The sequence below is a fragment of the Eleutherodactylus coqui genome, chromosome 6 (assembly GCF_035609145.1).
Source record: "Eleutherodactylus coqui strain aEleCoq1 chromosome 6, aEleCoq1.hap1, whole genome shotgun sequence".
In the NCBI taxonomy this organism is placed as follows: Eukaryota; Metazoa; Chordata; class Amphibia; order Anura; family Eleutherodactylidae; genus Eleutherodactylus; species Eleutherodactylus coqui.
Window position 1 is genome coordinate 143,678,758 of NC_089842.1, and position 14,794 is coordinate 143,693,551.

Here is a 14,794-nt window from a genome sequence, read left to right on the forward strand (position 1 = left end):
TCAGAGCTGTACAGACTTCAATCAGAATGTCTGAAGACGTCAGACAGTGGATTGGAAAGGGTTAAAGTCCTCCCTAAAGACAGATATCTAAGTGAAATGTATGCTTACTGTAATATGCCACCTATAACATAGTGGCCCATAGACTTGCATACACATGTTCATACTTCTTTTTGTATACAGCGGCTAACCATGTCACAGAGGGCACTCTCCAACATCCACCCGCAACTTCATGGATTGGAAAGAGAAGCAATACCACAGTTTCCGGCTGCAGAGGTAAGTTGGTACTTGTTAAGGACACTATAGGTATAAAGGCCTTCTCTACTATTAAAGGATTGTCCTTTGAAATCAAGCTACCCATGTTAAAAAAACAACTTTGCTCGCCTCTCCTGGTTCACCTACTCCAACACCACAGCTCTGGTCTCTCCTCTGCTGTAGCCTTGACTGGCTGCAGTCAGCCTGTGTAAGAGATGTGACTTGCTGCTGCTGCCAATCAGCATTTGAGTGCTGAGGGCTGTGATTGGCTGCAGCAGCCTGTGATGTGCCATAAACGGCTGGGTACAGCCTGTCAACACAGAACCAGCACTGAGAATGGAACTGCAGAGCTGGAGCTACGGTGAGCCAGGAAAGGCGAGTATAGTCTGCTTTATAATTTTTTAACAAGGGCAGTTGGATTTCAAAGGAAAATTTGAACTCGAACAACCCCTTTAACCTTACATTTAAACAAGAGCTTGGTTCCCTTTTGAAGTTGGTACTGTTGGAAAAGTCAACATATCAAATAGAAAGAAGTCAGCTCACCCATTCTTCTTAATTCAGTTCAGCCAGTTCAATTCACAGGAGTGCAAGGAAAACCAAGTGAACTGCTGATAATTGTGTTACTCCAGAGTGAATGTAACAAATTCCAGCACTTACATAAAAATATAGCTTTTATTTCTTAATCCATAAAAACAGTTTTTCATGGTGTGTATAGCATAGTGCCAATAGTTTACACACCATGGAAACTGTTTTTATGGATTAAGAAAAAAAACTATATTTTTAAGAAAGTGCTGGAATTTCATGCATTCATACTGTTGGAAAAGTCACGGCAATATGCTCAGCTAGGTGCTCATTCCCAAGGGGGCCTTTACTGCAGAGCAAAGGAGGTCATTTGGCGTGAATACTGCCCTAAAGACAGCCATCACCATGTGAGTTTGGATTCTAAATAATGACTTCTTCCAGGGGTGCAGAAGTTACTGTCACCGCTAGGCACTAAGGGGCGATTCACACTTCGTTTTTCATTATGTTCTAGGGTTTCCTCCCGGGTTACGTCTGAATCTCCAAAGCCAAGGTTCAGACCCATAGAACAGAACTGTAGACTTTCATTGCTCAAATGAAAACCAATAAGATCCCCATTTGTGCAGTTTGCTATTGGTTACAAGTATTCGTGTAACCACGACAGAATAGCATGGCCGATCACAATGTTTTGTCTAGCACAAATGCTGGAAATGAAGGGAAAGTTGCTCAGATAGAGACTTTATTGGTTTCTGTTTAAGCAATAAAAGTGAATGGTTTTGTCCTGGAGTTCTGAAACCTGGTTTCGGGGATACAGACACATCCAGGATGGAACCATGGGGCCAGGGGCGTAGCTAAAGGGGTTGCAGAGGTGGAAGTCGCTACCAGGCCCTGTAGCTTAAGGGGGCCCTCTATCACATCTCTATCACATAAGAAAACACCAAACAGTAAAACCTCTACTAGCATTGACATCTACTAAGGTCGATTTCGAGTAAGGCCGTTTTTTTGTTTTTTTTTTAGCCAAAATTTTCTCTCTAGTAAGTAACATTGGTTGGCTCTAATAACACTAGCGTGTGTCGGCCAACGTGACCTTGCTGCTGAACCCATGTGATCTCCTGCTCGGCATCTCCTCCTCCTTTGCCAATTATACAATCTTCCATTGTTAGAATATTTTCTTGTTTAGACCGCCTGCACACGACCGGGTTGGATTCCGGATGCGGGATCCCGCACCAGAATCTGAACCTGTGCCAGCTGATGACCCCACATACCTGTCATTCTTCTTTTCTTCTGTGCTGTGGATGTGCCAGCCGTCACACATGCACAGTGCAGATTTTCCCGTTCTGTTGCTAGGCGATGACGCGGGTCTCGCAACCTGTCTGCAATGATGATTGCAGAAGGGCCGCAGGACAATTGCTTCCATTAACTTCAATGGAAGCCGACCACGCATAGCCCGCACAAAAAATAGAGCATGCTGCAATTTTTGCCCCGTGAGTGGAAAATCGCAATTGATCTTTGCTCATAGGCAGAAAAATCCCTTTTCCATGGCATGTTATGGATGGTATCTGCTGCAGAACCCTGGAGCGGATGCCGGCCCCAGATTCCACAATGTAAATACAGCCGTATGCAGGGGGCCTTATTGTGCTATGGCTGGGATGACTAATTCCACTTTAGAATAGATACATAGACACTTGGTGCAATGCCAATATCTGAGCTTTTACTTCTGATGTTCGGAAAACAATCAAGTAGCAAATTTATTATATAAGAGACATAAACTTATTGTTTTCTTACTTTACTTTTCAATCAGAGACACTTACTAGTGGTCCAAGCCATGCTGAATACAACAGAGGGGAACTTCCACCATTTAGTGGCTCTATTGAACTGTCGTGGGCTCCATAAGGTAAGAGGACTCCGAATCGTTGCATACAGCATAACAAATAAGTTTAAAACCTATAAAAATTGTCTGTTTTTACAATTAATTTCTATCTGCACCCACGCTTAACCCCTTTAGTGGCACGTCCGAAAAATCTCCATGTCTTGCTGCACTGACCATACAGTTAAACCCCAGAAGATTTCCGTGGGCAGCTCTAGTGCTGAAATGCTGGCCAGGGCACACAGTTATTGTGGCACTGTACACGTTTGCCACTTCGAATTACCTTAGGAAACTCTCCAGGGCTTGCAGCACTGACATGGTAATAATAAACCTGCCATTGAAGGGCTTAAGGGTTCCTTTCTTATGAGGAGTGAGGGGGATCTTAGCAGATCTGTTCCTTGACTTTATTGTGCCTATAGCCATGAAGCTACGCTGTGATGCAAACTTATGTCCCAATACAATGTATATAAGGTCTATAGTAGCTATTTGAAAAGGCCAATAGCACACAGAGGTCAAAATGCTTCAATATATGTCTTCAATTTCTGATTTCTTTCAGGACTATGTGGATGCCCTGAAAGGACTCTGTTATGACGGCATGGAAGGAATCCTATTTCTGTTACTATTCTCTTTCCTTTCGGCTCTCTCCTTTACCGCTGCAGTGTGCAGTCTGCCACGTGCATGGAAACGATTTCAGAACAGGTGGGTAGCAACAACTTGCTTGACTTGCTTCCATTTTAACCTTAATCCGTGACACTGCCGTAGTGCCTGATTCATGGCTGGCTTGGTTAGCATTGCCGCGATTCATGGCGTGACTAACTTCCATTCCCTAATAAATGAAAGTGCATGCAGCCATCTCCCAGATTGTTTTATTAATGCAGACCAGGATTATTAGATTAAAGGATGAATGGCAATGTAGTTTTAAGCATATGTAGAGCATTATAAGACAAATAAAGGTCATACGGAATACTTGGATGTAATATTTTGTAATATGAATTTATGTAATGCCATTTCATAACACTTAGTGCCCAAAGAGTTCACGTGTGCATAAATAGTCTCTGAGACACAGAAAAGATCTTTAAAGAGGACCTGTCAGCCTTCTGATTTAGTAAACAAGTAGATGAACCATAAAATAATATCTGGAGCATCTTTTCTTAAAACTTTACATGCCGTTCCCCTGTCAAGGGAATGTTACCATCCAGTTGTTAATTGATTTGCACATTCATGGAAGAATAATGAAGGAACAGCGTGACTATAACATTGTGTATTTTTGTTAGCCATTAAAAGGTATCATATCTACAAGATTACTTGGTTTGTCTCACTGAGAACAATCACATTTTACTCCACTGGCTAACACCGTACCAAACTTTTGTCATAGAGCTGTAAGAAATGGGGCTCCAAAATCATTTCTAGGGTTATGCCAGAAATAACTTTTATCACCTATTCATAGGATAGGTGATAAGACTGATTAGTGGGGTCTCACCGCTAAGACCCCCACCTTCTCGATAAAGAAGGCCCCATATCCCCCTCTTCTCCTTACTGTGTACTTATTGCACCCCCTTCCCCACCCTGCAGAGATTAAATGGAGCAATGCTCACGCATGCATGGTTCCATTCCATTCATTTTCAGTGAGAATGCCAGAGAAAGCCGAGTACAAGCACTTGGCTATCTCTGTCAGTCCTATTGAAATGAATGGGGTGGCTGCCGCCCATATGCAGCCATCACTCCCTTCTATATGACATCACTGCAGGTGGGAAAAGTGACCCCGTAGTGATAAGAAGACATTTGTGAACATGTAAGACGAGGTAGATATTTTATGGACCAAACCAATATTAATTAGGAGCATGAATGAATCGGTGATCATGAATGGGCAGGTGGAGGTAGAACTTTTATGTACTTAACCACAGTTTGAGAACATACAGTATGTGATGATGGAGCGATTTTTGAAACAATGTAACTTGCAAGTAGAGGAGTCAATCTTGTAAAATGAGTCTGTGTTCATGAAAATGAAAAAGTAAAGGAAACTATTTTGGAAATTACCGATATCCAAATCTAAACCTATATACATGCAGTAAATATATAAGTATAACAATATTACATGTTATAGTCACTAATTACTTCAGAAGGGTCAGTGGTCCAGGGATTATTCTGTTTGGTAGTTTGGAGTCGTGAAGGATTTTTTTTCCCTTAAATGGGGAAAATTGGCTTCTACCTCTTTCAGTTTTTTTTTTTGCCTTCCTCTGGATCAACAATGGGGGGAGTGGGGGTAATAGGCTAAACTGGATTTGATGTGTCTTTCTTGGGCCTGAAACACTATCTTTTGTCCTTAGGGAGAGCACCTAGATGGTGAGTAAGGAGACTCAAAAGGCCATTTATGCTTCTCTGGGCAATATGCAAATAAGGGAGAGAGCTCTGTGGAAGTATTATTCCATCTCTCTTATTTGCATATTACCCAGAGGAGCATAAATAGCCTTTTGAGTCTCTTCATTCATCGTCTAGGTGCTCTCCCTAAGGAGAAAAAATTGTGTTTCTGACCCTCATCACAGGCCTCTCACTAGCAAAGCCAGAATCCTGCTTTACTTTGATAAAAGGCAAATACCCTGAAACAGCTGTCTGTACATGGACTCTGGCTTTGCTTTTAATTCCCTGTCATTGTTACATGGCTTGTATAAAGAGTTTGACTTTGGCTTGAAGGAATGCTGCTTTACTATAGGTGGCACTGTTGAGGATTTATTCCATCTCCCTTATTTGCATTTTTTTTGGCCTAACATACTATGTTACTAAAATTATGTAATGGCTCCTCCCAGTTTTAGATGATGTGTACAGGGAACCTCTTATTTTTTGTATGCAATGAACAATTCTCACAGAGCTAGATCAGTATATGCTACTACCAAACACTTTCATGTAACCTCAGTGTATATGTGGTAAGTTCTTAAACTTATAGTAATAGAAAACTGTTTCTGCTTTGTTCCAGGGACCTGGATTATGATGATATGGACGAGGACGACCCTTTTAACCCCCAGGCACGTAGAGAGATGCTCCGCACAGCAGGCAGACCTCACCTGCCCAGTTTCTATAGTTACAGCAGTAGCTGCGGCAGCCACAACAGCCTGCGGGTCTCGGCCCCGCCTATATCCAACGCCCCCGTCTCACAGTACATGTGAGTAGCCGCAGACACAGGCCGGCAGCCACATGGGGGCTTTTTTTCTTGAAAAAAGCCATTAATAAAATTAATGAAAATTTTAATCTTTTCTGCATGCAGAGAGACCCGCAGTTGAATGCTGCTGTGCTCTGCACTTAATATTAGCACAATATTAGAAATAAATGGTTTGAAGCTGCATATAAATGGAGGAATGTAGGGCTTGTAGACTATTTCCATTAAAGGAACATTAACACCCCCTTTCAATAGTGGTTCAGGTCAGTCAGACCCCCAATTCAAAATGTAAAACAGGCCCCTACCTCTCATATAGCATGTATAATACTGGTATCTTCTTATGTAGTAGAGAGAGCTGTTGGGCTCCTCGGCATTGTGGGTATTATGGCTACCCTTGCAGCCCCTCTGATAATACCAAAATAGGGGGCTGATGTTTGTCCAATTCATGAAATGTATGAACATTAGGTAGATGATAATTTTTTGTGTACCCGCATCTGGTCAGATTTGCCCATTAAAGTGGCTAACACATTGATGCCCAAGCATCCTGATTTTGAAATGGCAACATGCAAGGATCTGACTGGGCACTGTGGTCTCACAATGCAGTTTAGTTTTGGCCACCTTATGCCGGTGTATTAAGGGATTGAATTCCAATATACAACATGACTAAAAAAAGAATGGTGCAAAAAATAAAGCAGATTTACTCAGGCATAAATTGACATACAACAGGCAGAATGATAGAAAAAGATAGAAAAAGAACTCTTCAAGTTTGTAATGCACCTTACAGATGTTTGATGTGGGTGCTGTTGGTGACACGACAGATGCCTAATCGGTAGTCCATTTCTACCCTGACGCTTCCGGCATGTTATCGATTTCACTAGACTGTAGAATGCGTTGTTTTAGGTCATCTAATTTCACCACATTGAACATGTGAAAGGTGAAATAAAAACTTGAAGAGTTCTTCTATCTTTTCATGTCATTCTGGCTGTTGGATGTCAATTCATGTATGAATAAATTAGCTTTAATTTTGCACCATTCTTCTTAATCACCCCGTACAATTTTAGAGAGTGACTCTGCGAACAGAGGAGGGATGCCATAGGAGAATTAAATGTAGCCTCCCTGCAGCACAATACCAGACGGATTGTTTTATGAAAGCATGTGCCTGCTGTGTCCTATACATACTGTGTGTAATACAGGCTGCTGGAAGGAGTATCCTGTGTTCTGCTGACAGATTTGCAAGGTATCGGCAGGAAATTTGCCATTCCTGCAGCTTCCCTGCTCTATTAAGGGGGTCCTATCAATGCAATTCACTACTAATCAAGCAAGGGTTAACCAAAGGTGACCTCCTTCTTAAATTGATGGGAAATGTAATCAGTGTAGGGACCAGTGGGATCCCCACTAATGCCTAGAATGAAGGGCCCATGACCCCCTTGACTCCATCACATCAAAGAACCCAACCCAGCTTTGTGTAGAGACTCTGGCTCCTTCCTTTTAGGCATTGTGGCTGGAACATTGCTGGTCAGACATTCTAGGCAATGCCAGCAATGTCTCTACTGTGAAAACTCTTTAAGTAGAGACTGAACTGGAAAATTTATCATCTCACTTTCCAAAACCAGAAGCTCCTTTTGTCCACTGGTGTTTTTGTTATTGCAGACCAGCTCCATTCCCTTGAAAGTGATTGAGCTGTAATACCACATGCAGCCTGTGCACAAGAGTGGCGCTGTTTCTGAAAGGTTTTCCTTTAGTCCTGTACAAATCATGAATCTGTACCAGAGAATTGAGATCATAAAATATTGCAAATTACATATATACATAGCATAATAGCCTCAATTTGTATATAGTTGCTGGATTAAAAACTTCACATTATACAAAATCTAATTCTCTAAGGTCAGTTCAAAAAGATACACAATCAGCTCCAGCCCATCATTACAGAGACATACAACCCCAAGCACTGGAGGATACCCTAATTCTCACAAATGTATGACTTTCATGTTTTGTTATGAGCTTTTGTGTCTCTTCTCTTTTTTTCCTGCAGGAATCAAAGCGGTTTGTTCAGTGGCAATCCTCGATATGAGAATGTCCCCTTGATGGACAGGCAGTCCCCGCCCCCTTCGGTGAGTAGAAATACTGTTTATTCTCATTTTAATAGTTTTCTAAGGCATTACAGGAAAATTCATCCTTGAAGAAGCTATAAAAATATATTAGGGAATAACATAACTAGAAATTCCCTAATAATGGCATTGTTGGAATGGCTCCATACAGCAGCAGAAGCATTCCTGGAAGATGACTTGATTTGAAGTCTAATGGTAGAGGCATAGTTTAGACTAATTTCCCAAATTATTGGAGGTCGGCAGGGTTTTTGGAATACTAGAAAAAGAGCCCTACATCTTTATAGATGACTGAGCTTCATTATTGTGCTACAAAGGTCCAAATCCACCTATCCACAGGGAAAGGGTTTGATCGTGAGGTCCAACAACTAGGGCCCTTACCGATCATGAGAATGGTGGTCCTGAATAAATAGAACAGTGGACACATTTGCACACTACCGCTCCATACATTTCTATGGGACTGCCCAAGACAGATGAGTACAAGCACTGGCGTAACTATAGGGGATGCGGTTGCACTCGGGCCCAGGAGCCTTAGGGGGCCCATAAGGCCTCTCTTCTTCATATAGAGAGCCCAGTACTAGGAATAAAGCATTTTAATCGGGGGCCCTGTTACAGGTTTTGCCTTGGGGTCCAGGAGCTTCAAGTTACGCCTCTGCGTTAAAGGGTTAAGAGTCGTTGGGGGCCCCAAGGTAAACTTTTGCACCCGGGCCCATGAGCCTTTAGCTACGTCTCTGAGTACAAGTGCTGGTCTATATCCAGCAGTCCCACAGAAATGAACAAAACCATAGTGCACATATTGCTCCATTCATTTGGGCACATTTGAGACCCTTGTTCTTGTGATCCATGGGGGCCTCACTGATCAGACACTTATCACCCACCTGCGAATAGGTTGTTTTTATGAGAAAACCCTTTTAACTATATCAGTCTGTATGCGGTAAGCTCCCCCTAGTGGCAATTGCAGTCAGACATATTATTATCATTTAAAGGGGTTTTCTGTGACTTTTTATGTTTCCTATTGATAACTGACAGGTCATTAGTAGATGATCAGTGGGGGGACCTGCCTCTCAGATCCCCGCCAATCAGCTGATTCCCAGACCGCTGTCACTGCAGTCAGTGCAGGAAGAAGAAAATGTTGACCATATGTCAGCAATACCAACCAAGGCACTATGGCCAGCGCATTGTGCTTCCTGTTGATCATCAATAGAAAAACTTTTTAGAAGTTCTGGAATAACTCTGTAATTCTATAACTAGAATTAATGAATAAGTGTAAACAGAAACTCCAACCCTTATAATGATGTATGATCAAGAATATGTCTCTATAGTCACCTACGGACCCACCACTAAGCCCTTATACTTGGAAGGCAATCGTGCTCGGCCACGAGTGATAGCCTATGATGATGATGAAGCTTGGCTAAGGGTTTCTCTAAAGCTCTGTGCCAAATGCCCAAACTGTAAGTCTACTGCTGCTACTATAAGATAACCTGCAATGAGCCAATAGGGTAGAAGAGGTAAAGAATTTTAATTTCCTTTGCAACCTGGATTGTTTCTACTGCTAACAGAGTGATTTGATGACTCAAATGTATCCAGAAATGGCTTAAATAACAATTCCCCAACACAAAGTAGGTTTTGTAAAGTTTGACAGAGCTAAAGCTGTGCTTTACATCAGGGGTGTCAAATGCATTTTCACTGAGGGCCACATCAGCATTATGGTTGTCATCCAAGAGCCGATTGTAATTTTATAGTAATGGCTCATTCACATGAACATACTTGCACAGTGTATCACGCACGCAATTTTTGCCTGAGTAATACGTAGTGAATAGAACCCATTGATTTCAATGGTGTCGTTCACATGAGGGTAATTTTTCACATATTGTGCAGTCATGTGATAAAGTACTGGGCAGAGCCTATTTCATGTGTCTTACCCCGTGTAATAGACCATTGAGGTGAATGGATGGGCACAAATATGCAGTGAATAAATGCAGTCAAAGAACGCAGGCATAAGCGACTTTTGGGCGCTCAAATATGCAGCGTATTTGCACAACTGAAATGCGCCTACACCCAGTGAGGAGCCTTAATAATGACCTCCATAGTGACCCCAGTAGTAATAGTGACTCCCATAGTATCCCCAGTAGTAATAGTGACCCATATAGTGGTCCCAGTAGTAATAGTAATCCCCCATAGTGGCCCCAGTAGTACCAGTGTCTCCCATAGTGGCCCCAGTAGTACCAGTGTCTCCCATAGTGGCCCCAGTAGTACCAGTGTCTCCCATAGTGGCCCCAGTAGTACCAGTGTCTCCCATAGTGGCCCCAGTAGTACCAGTGTCTCCCATAGTGGCCCCAGTAGTACCAGTGTCTCCCATAGTGGCCCCAGTAGTACCAGTGTCTCCCATAGTGGCCCCAGGAGTAATAGCGACCCCCATAGTGGCCCCAGGAGTAATAGCGACCCCCATAGTGGCCCCAGGAGTAATAGCAACCCCCATAGTGGCCCCAGGAGTAATAGCGACCCCCCCAATAGTGGCTTCAGTATTAATAGTGTCCCCTACATTGGGACCAGTAGTAATAGTGATCCCCATAGTAGTCCCAGTAGTAATAGCAACCCCCTATTGGCCTCTGGCCAGGCAGTATCCCTATAGGCATTCTACTCACCTCGCCTGCAGATCTGGTCTGGTAGCTGCCACAGTTGAACTCTCACCTCGGTGTCTGTGCTGGGTACAGGACAGTGCACACAGACGCCAGAGGGGGAAGGAAAGGTCAGGGGTCCCAGATTGCACTGCCGCTGCAGGCTCAGTGAGTAGAATTCCTGTTGGGTTTTACACACAGCCAGTGGGCCTTGTATTTGACACGTGTGCTTTACATGTATCTGATATGTGATATATACCAATGAGACATTCAGGAATAGACTTGGCTCTTGTAGCAAGCAGGTTACTGGTTAGACAGCAGTTTCAGATACTGCATTTTCCTTTCCAAGATTTTTCCAGTCACATGAATCAAATATTGCTTGCTGCCATCTTGTTGATAAAGCTGATGGAAAAATCTTCTCCTACACAAAGTTCACTTAACAAGAATGAAATATAAGAATCAGGGGGAAACTCCTTTTATATGGAATTAATTTAATGTTAATATTTATATAGCACATACATATTACACAGCACTTTACATCGCTTGATATTACGGGCCCTGGCCCCATTGGCGCTATCCGTCTTTAAATCCATCTATTAACATGCATTTGGAGTGTGGGAGGAAATCAACACATACATGGGGAGAACATACAAACTCCATGCAGATGTCATGCTTAGTTAGATTGGAACCCAGGACTGCAAGGGAACAGTGCTAACCACTGAGCCACCAATGTTTTTGAAATCTAAACACTGAAATCTGAAAACTCGGGTGTCAGTGCATTGAAAACCAATACCCTACACTTCCTAACACAAGTTAAAAGGAAGCTGAGAGCTATGATACTGTTTGCTGAGGTTTATGGTGGTTATTGCACTGTCTGTGGATATTGGGGTTAACTGCAGGAAGTTATCCAGGATTAGAATAAAGGATGTACTTTTTTGTTTTTTCCTTCTTGGAAATGACCCCACTTTTGTCCATTGGCTGCGCCTGGTATGCAAATTCATCCCTATCGAATAGTAATGAGCTACAATACCGACACAACTCACGGACAAAAGTAGCACTGTTTCTGGGAAAAAGCATGCTCCGTTTTTCCAATGTTAGGCAGATATTTTGGATTTAGAGTGGGGTTAGGCTTTACTATAGCGCAGCAGGACGTATATTTTAATGTGTATTTTTTATGTTTTTTGTGGAAATTGGCTCGAAAGCACAAATTCTAAACAGCTTCAAAATACAATCTAGCAGAGCAGCATCCAGCAGCAGATAACGAGCAGCGCTGAGCAGGAAATAACAGAGCTGGCAATGTGACAGATGGGAGGGACGGAGAAGGGATGTATTAACAAGGTCAAATGGAGAACACCGTGCAGAGGCAGAGCGAATGCGTGCAAAGAATCGCGGATAAGGGAAAATGTAATCTGTGGTTCAAGGAAGCAGAACATAAAACACATTTCATGGGGACGGCAGACAATGATTAAGTGCAACCAAACGCTGCATGTAGATAACATACAAGATTAAATTGAATGGATGGACGGACAGACTTGACAAAATGCGCAGCACTCTCTAAGGGATCAGTGTTTATTCACCTAAGGCGACATTTCATTCCACCTGTATTAAGGAGCTGAATTAAATGTTGCACATTTACGGTAAAGAATCCTCTGTGGAAGATGTCATTAGTGAGGATCCCAGATGAATTACTAGAAAGATGTGTCCTTCACCATTAGAGTTAGAATTCCACTAGGTATTCCACTGAAATTAAAGAGAATGCATCAGAGATTACCACCATGGCCCCTGTGATATAATGATTGGATGGGGATCCTGTCTCATTCATTGACCCCACCACCCGAAACAGCTGTCTGTGCATGGTTTTCTGGCTTAGTTTCCTATTCCCAATCATTGTTTTAAAGACTTGCTTAAAGAGTCATACGTTGATTTGAAGGAATGCTGCTGTCCAATAGGTGGCGCTGCAGAGGTATTGTTCAAGCTTGCTTATTTGCATAATTATACTGGAACTTAGTGATGATAATGCTATTGTTTTTTGAAACTACTGTACAATCTAAAACTGATTTGTTTTTTTTTTATTATTTTTCAACTCTTTCCATGGAATCCACCAGTATTCTCCTAGCATGCGAACATCCTTCATCAGTGCAACCCAAGAAGAGACCAATACCTATTGCCGAACAGAAGTTGTATCTTAGAAGATTCCTTTTGCTATCCTCACTTTCCCCTCCAAGCTATAAAGATGACTAACAGAGACAAACAAAATAAAGACTGAGCCGCGATGCTCTTTAACCTCTTTTGGCAAGGAGACTTGGGTGCTAAACCCCTTCGGCTTTCCCGTGCTTGGTATTAAACCCGTACCCTCTTGTGTTGTCAGGGTAATTTTCTCTGAACTGTCCCTCTGCCTTCAGTTTTATATTTTTTTGTATTGGTTCGTGTTCTTTTTACCCAGCAAGACTTATTCCATATTTCTTTTACCATGCATTGGACCTTGCAATTGACTTCCAAAGGGGGCACCATGGGGAGTCTGTACAGGCGGACCTTTAGGACATGGAAGTACCTAAGTAGTGGAGATGTTCACTCCTGAAGGAGAAACTGTTGTAACAAGCAGGAGAGATGGAAATCATCAAATAGAGAAGGCCTCCTATACTCAGATCACTGGATGCTTGGATGTACAGACCAGTGACTCTGACACCGACTGGCATGAGGAGCATATATACAGTGTGTGTGCATGATGTGGAAGTGAGGAGGACATGGAATGAATTGTAGAGTTAAGGACCAAGGACATTGCTGCTGCAAAACTCTTTCCTCCACAGATGGATCTGTTTTTAACTAGAACATTTTAACACTAACTCATATTTTACACTGACTTGAAATAAAAGGGAAAAACACAATTTATTTAAAAAATATTTTTTTCTTGTTCTGCTTGAGCTGTCTGTGCACTGGGGTTTACATACAAGGTTCATGACACCATCTAGATTTAGGCAAGGGGTTGCATTGGAGGCAAATGAAATTTGAAAGTGGTTGGGCTGGGATTGAAAGTTATCGCTTTTCACAGTATAGGGGATAATTTTCAAATTGGTAGGCTACCGAAGATCACCACATGAATGGAGAGGCAGTTGAGCATACACACCATGAGGCAATTTACAAAGATTTGTTTTCCACCTTTTAGACTGTTTGGACGTGTAGTGTTAGGCCTCATGACCAGGCGGGTCGGATTCCGCATCTGGGAGCCGCAGTGGAATCTGACCCTGCCCATGGCTGAGGATTCCTGCGTACCTGTCTGGGTCTTCTTTTTTCTGTACTGCGAATGTGTGCAGAAGTGCCGGCCGGCACACATGCGCAGTTCAGGGTTTTTTTTTAACTCCTGCTTTTCTGTGGAATCCACGGCCCATCCACAGTGTCAACAGTGCCAGGCCGCGGATCCAACGGCTTCCATTGACTTCAACAGGACACAGAGTGCCTAGGAGTCTGTAAAACTGACCTATAGGGACGTCATGTGTCACTGTAGATGCACATGACTTTTCTGTTTGTATGGCTTCTAAAGACTTAACGATTATTGGTTCCAAATTATGGAAGTCAGCTCAATTGATCCGAACAGGGGCGTAACTATAGGGGATGCAGGGGATGCGGTTGCACCCGGGCCCAGGAGCCTTAGGGGGCCCATCAGCCCTCTCTTCTCCATATAGGGAGCCTAGTACTATGCATAAAGTATTATACTTGGGGGCCCGGTTCAGATTTTGTATCGGGGCCCAGAAGCTTCAAGTTACACCTCTGGATCAGAATACTTATTGTTTGGATTTCCAAATTTTCCTATAGTCATAATGTTGACTGTACTTTGCTATTATCCAAGAAAGAAATATATGTAGCAATTCAAATGCCATTTGGCATTTTGGGAAATACCTTTTTTGTGTAACGCCCTTTCTCGACAAGCAATCTAATATAAAGGATGGAACAGTATCATGGCTAAGTGATACAGTAGAAGCATTTACTCTCGGTAATTGAAAAAGTAACTGCTTTCTAGCAGTACAAACTAATCATGTAAATCTACCTATGTGGCTAATATGTAAGGAGACAGAAGGGGGGCTTCACTGCTTCAGATCGGCAAAGGGAGATCAGACCCTTCGTTTACATTTAGCATGGGAAATTTTTCAACCCTAGTTTGGAGGATTAACAAACCAGTTAATAGATGTATTTCTACTTGACCTGCTCAGATAGATGAACTGAATGCCTTTGATCTGGACTGGTGCTATATTGACACTGTGACTATTCTAACATGCGATGGGGTAAC

General features: G+C 42.5%; 1 protein-coding gene across 2 annotated transcripts in view; it reads left to right on the plus strand.

The window, feature by feature from the left end:
- TTYH1 (tweety family member 1) overlaps positions 1-13,412 on the plus strand; it is a 162,414-nt gene extending 149,002 nt beyond the window's left edge. The window contains exons 9-14 of one of the 2 annotated variants that reach the window (XM_066607789.1): positions 181-273; positions 2,573-2,665; positions 3,195-3,337; positions 5,610-5,795; positions 7,822-7,900; positions 12,618-13,412. In XM_066607789.1, coding sequence (XP_066463886.1) covers positions 181-273; positions 2,573-2,665; positions 3,195-3,337; positions 5,610-5,795; positions 7,822-7,900; positions 12,618-12,701 — 678 coding nt within the window. In that variant the 3' untranslated portion in view covers positions 12,702-13,412. The remainder of the gene's footprint in view (positions 1-180; positions 274-2,572; positions 2,666-3,194; positions 3,338-5,609; positions 5,796-7,821; positions 7,901-12,617) is intronic. The other variant, XM_066607790.1, reaches the window with a different exon arrangement.
- Positions 13,413-14,794: the final 1,382 nt, after the last annotated feature.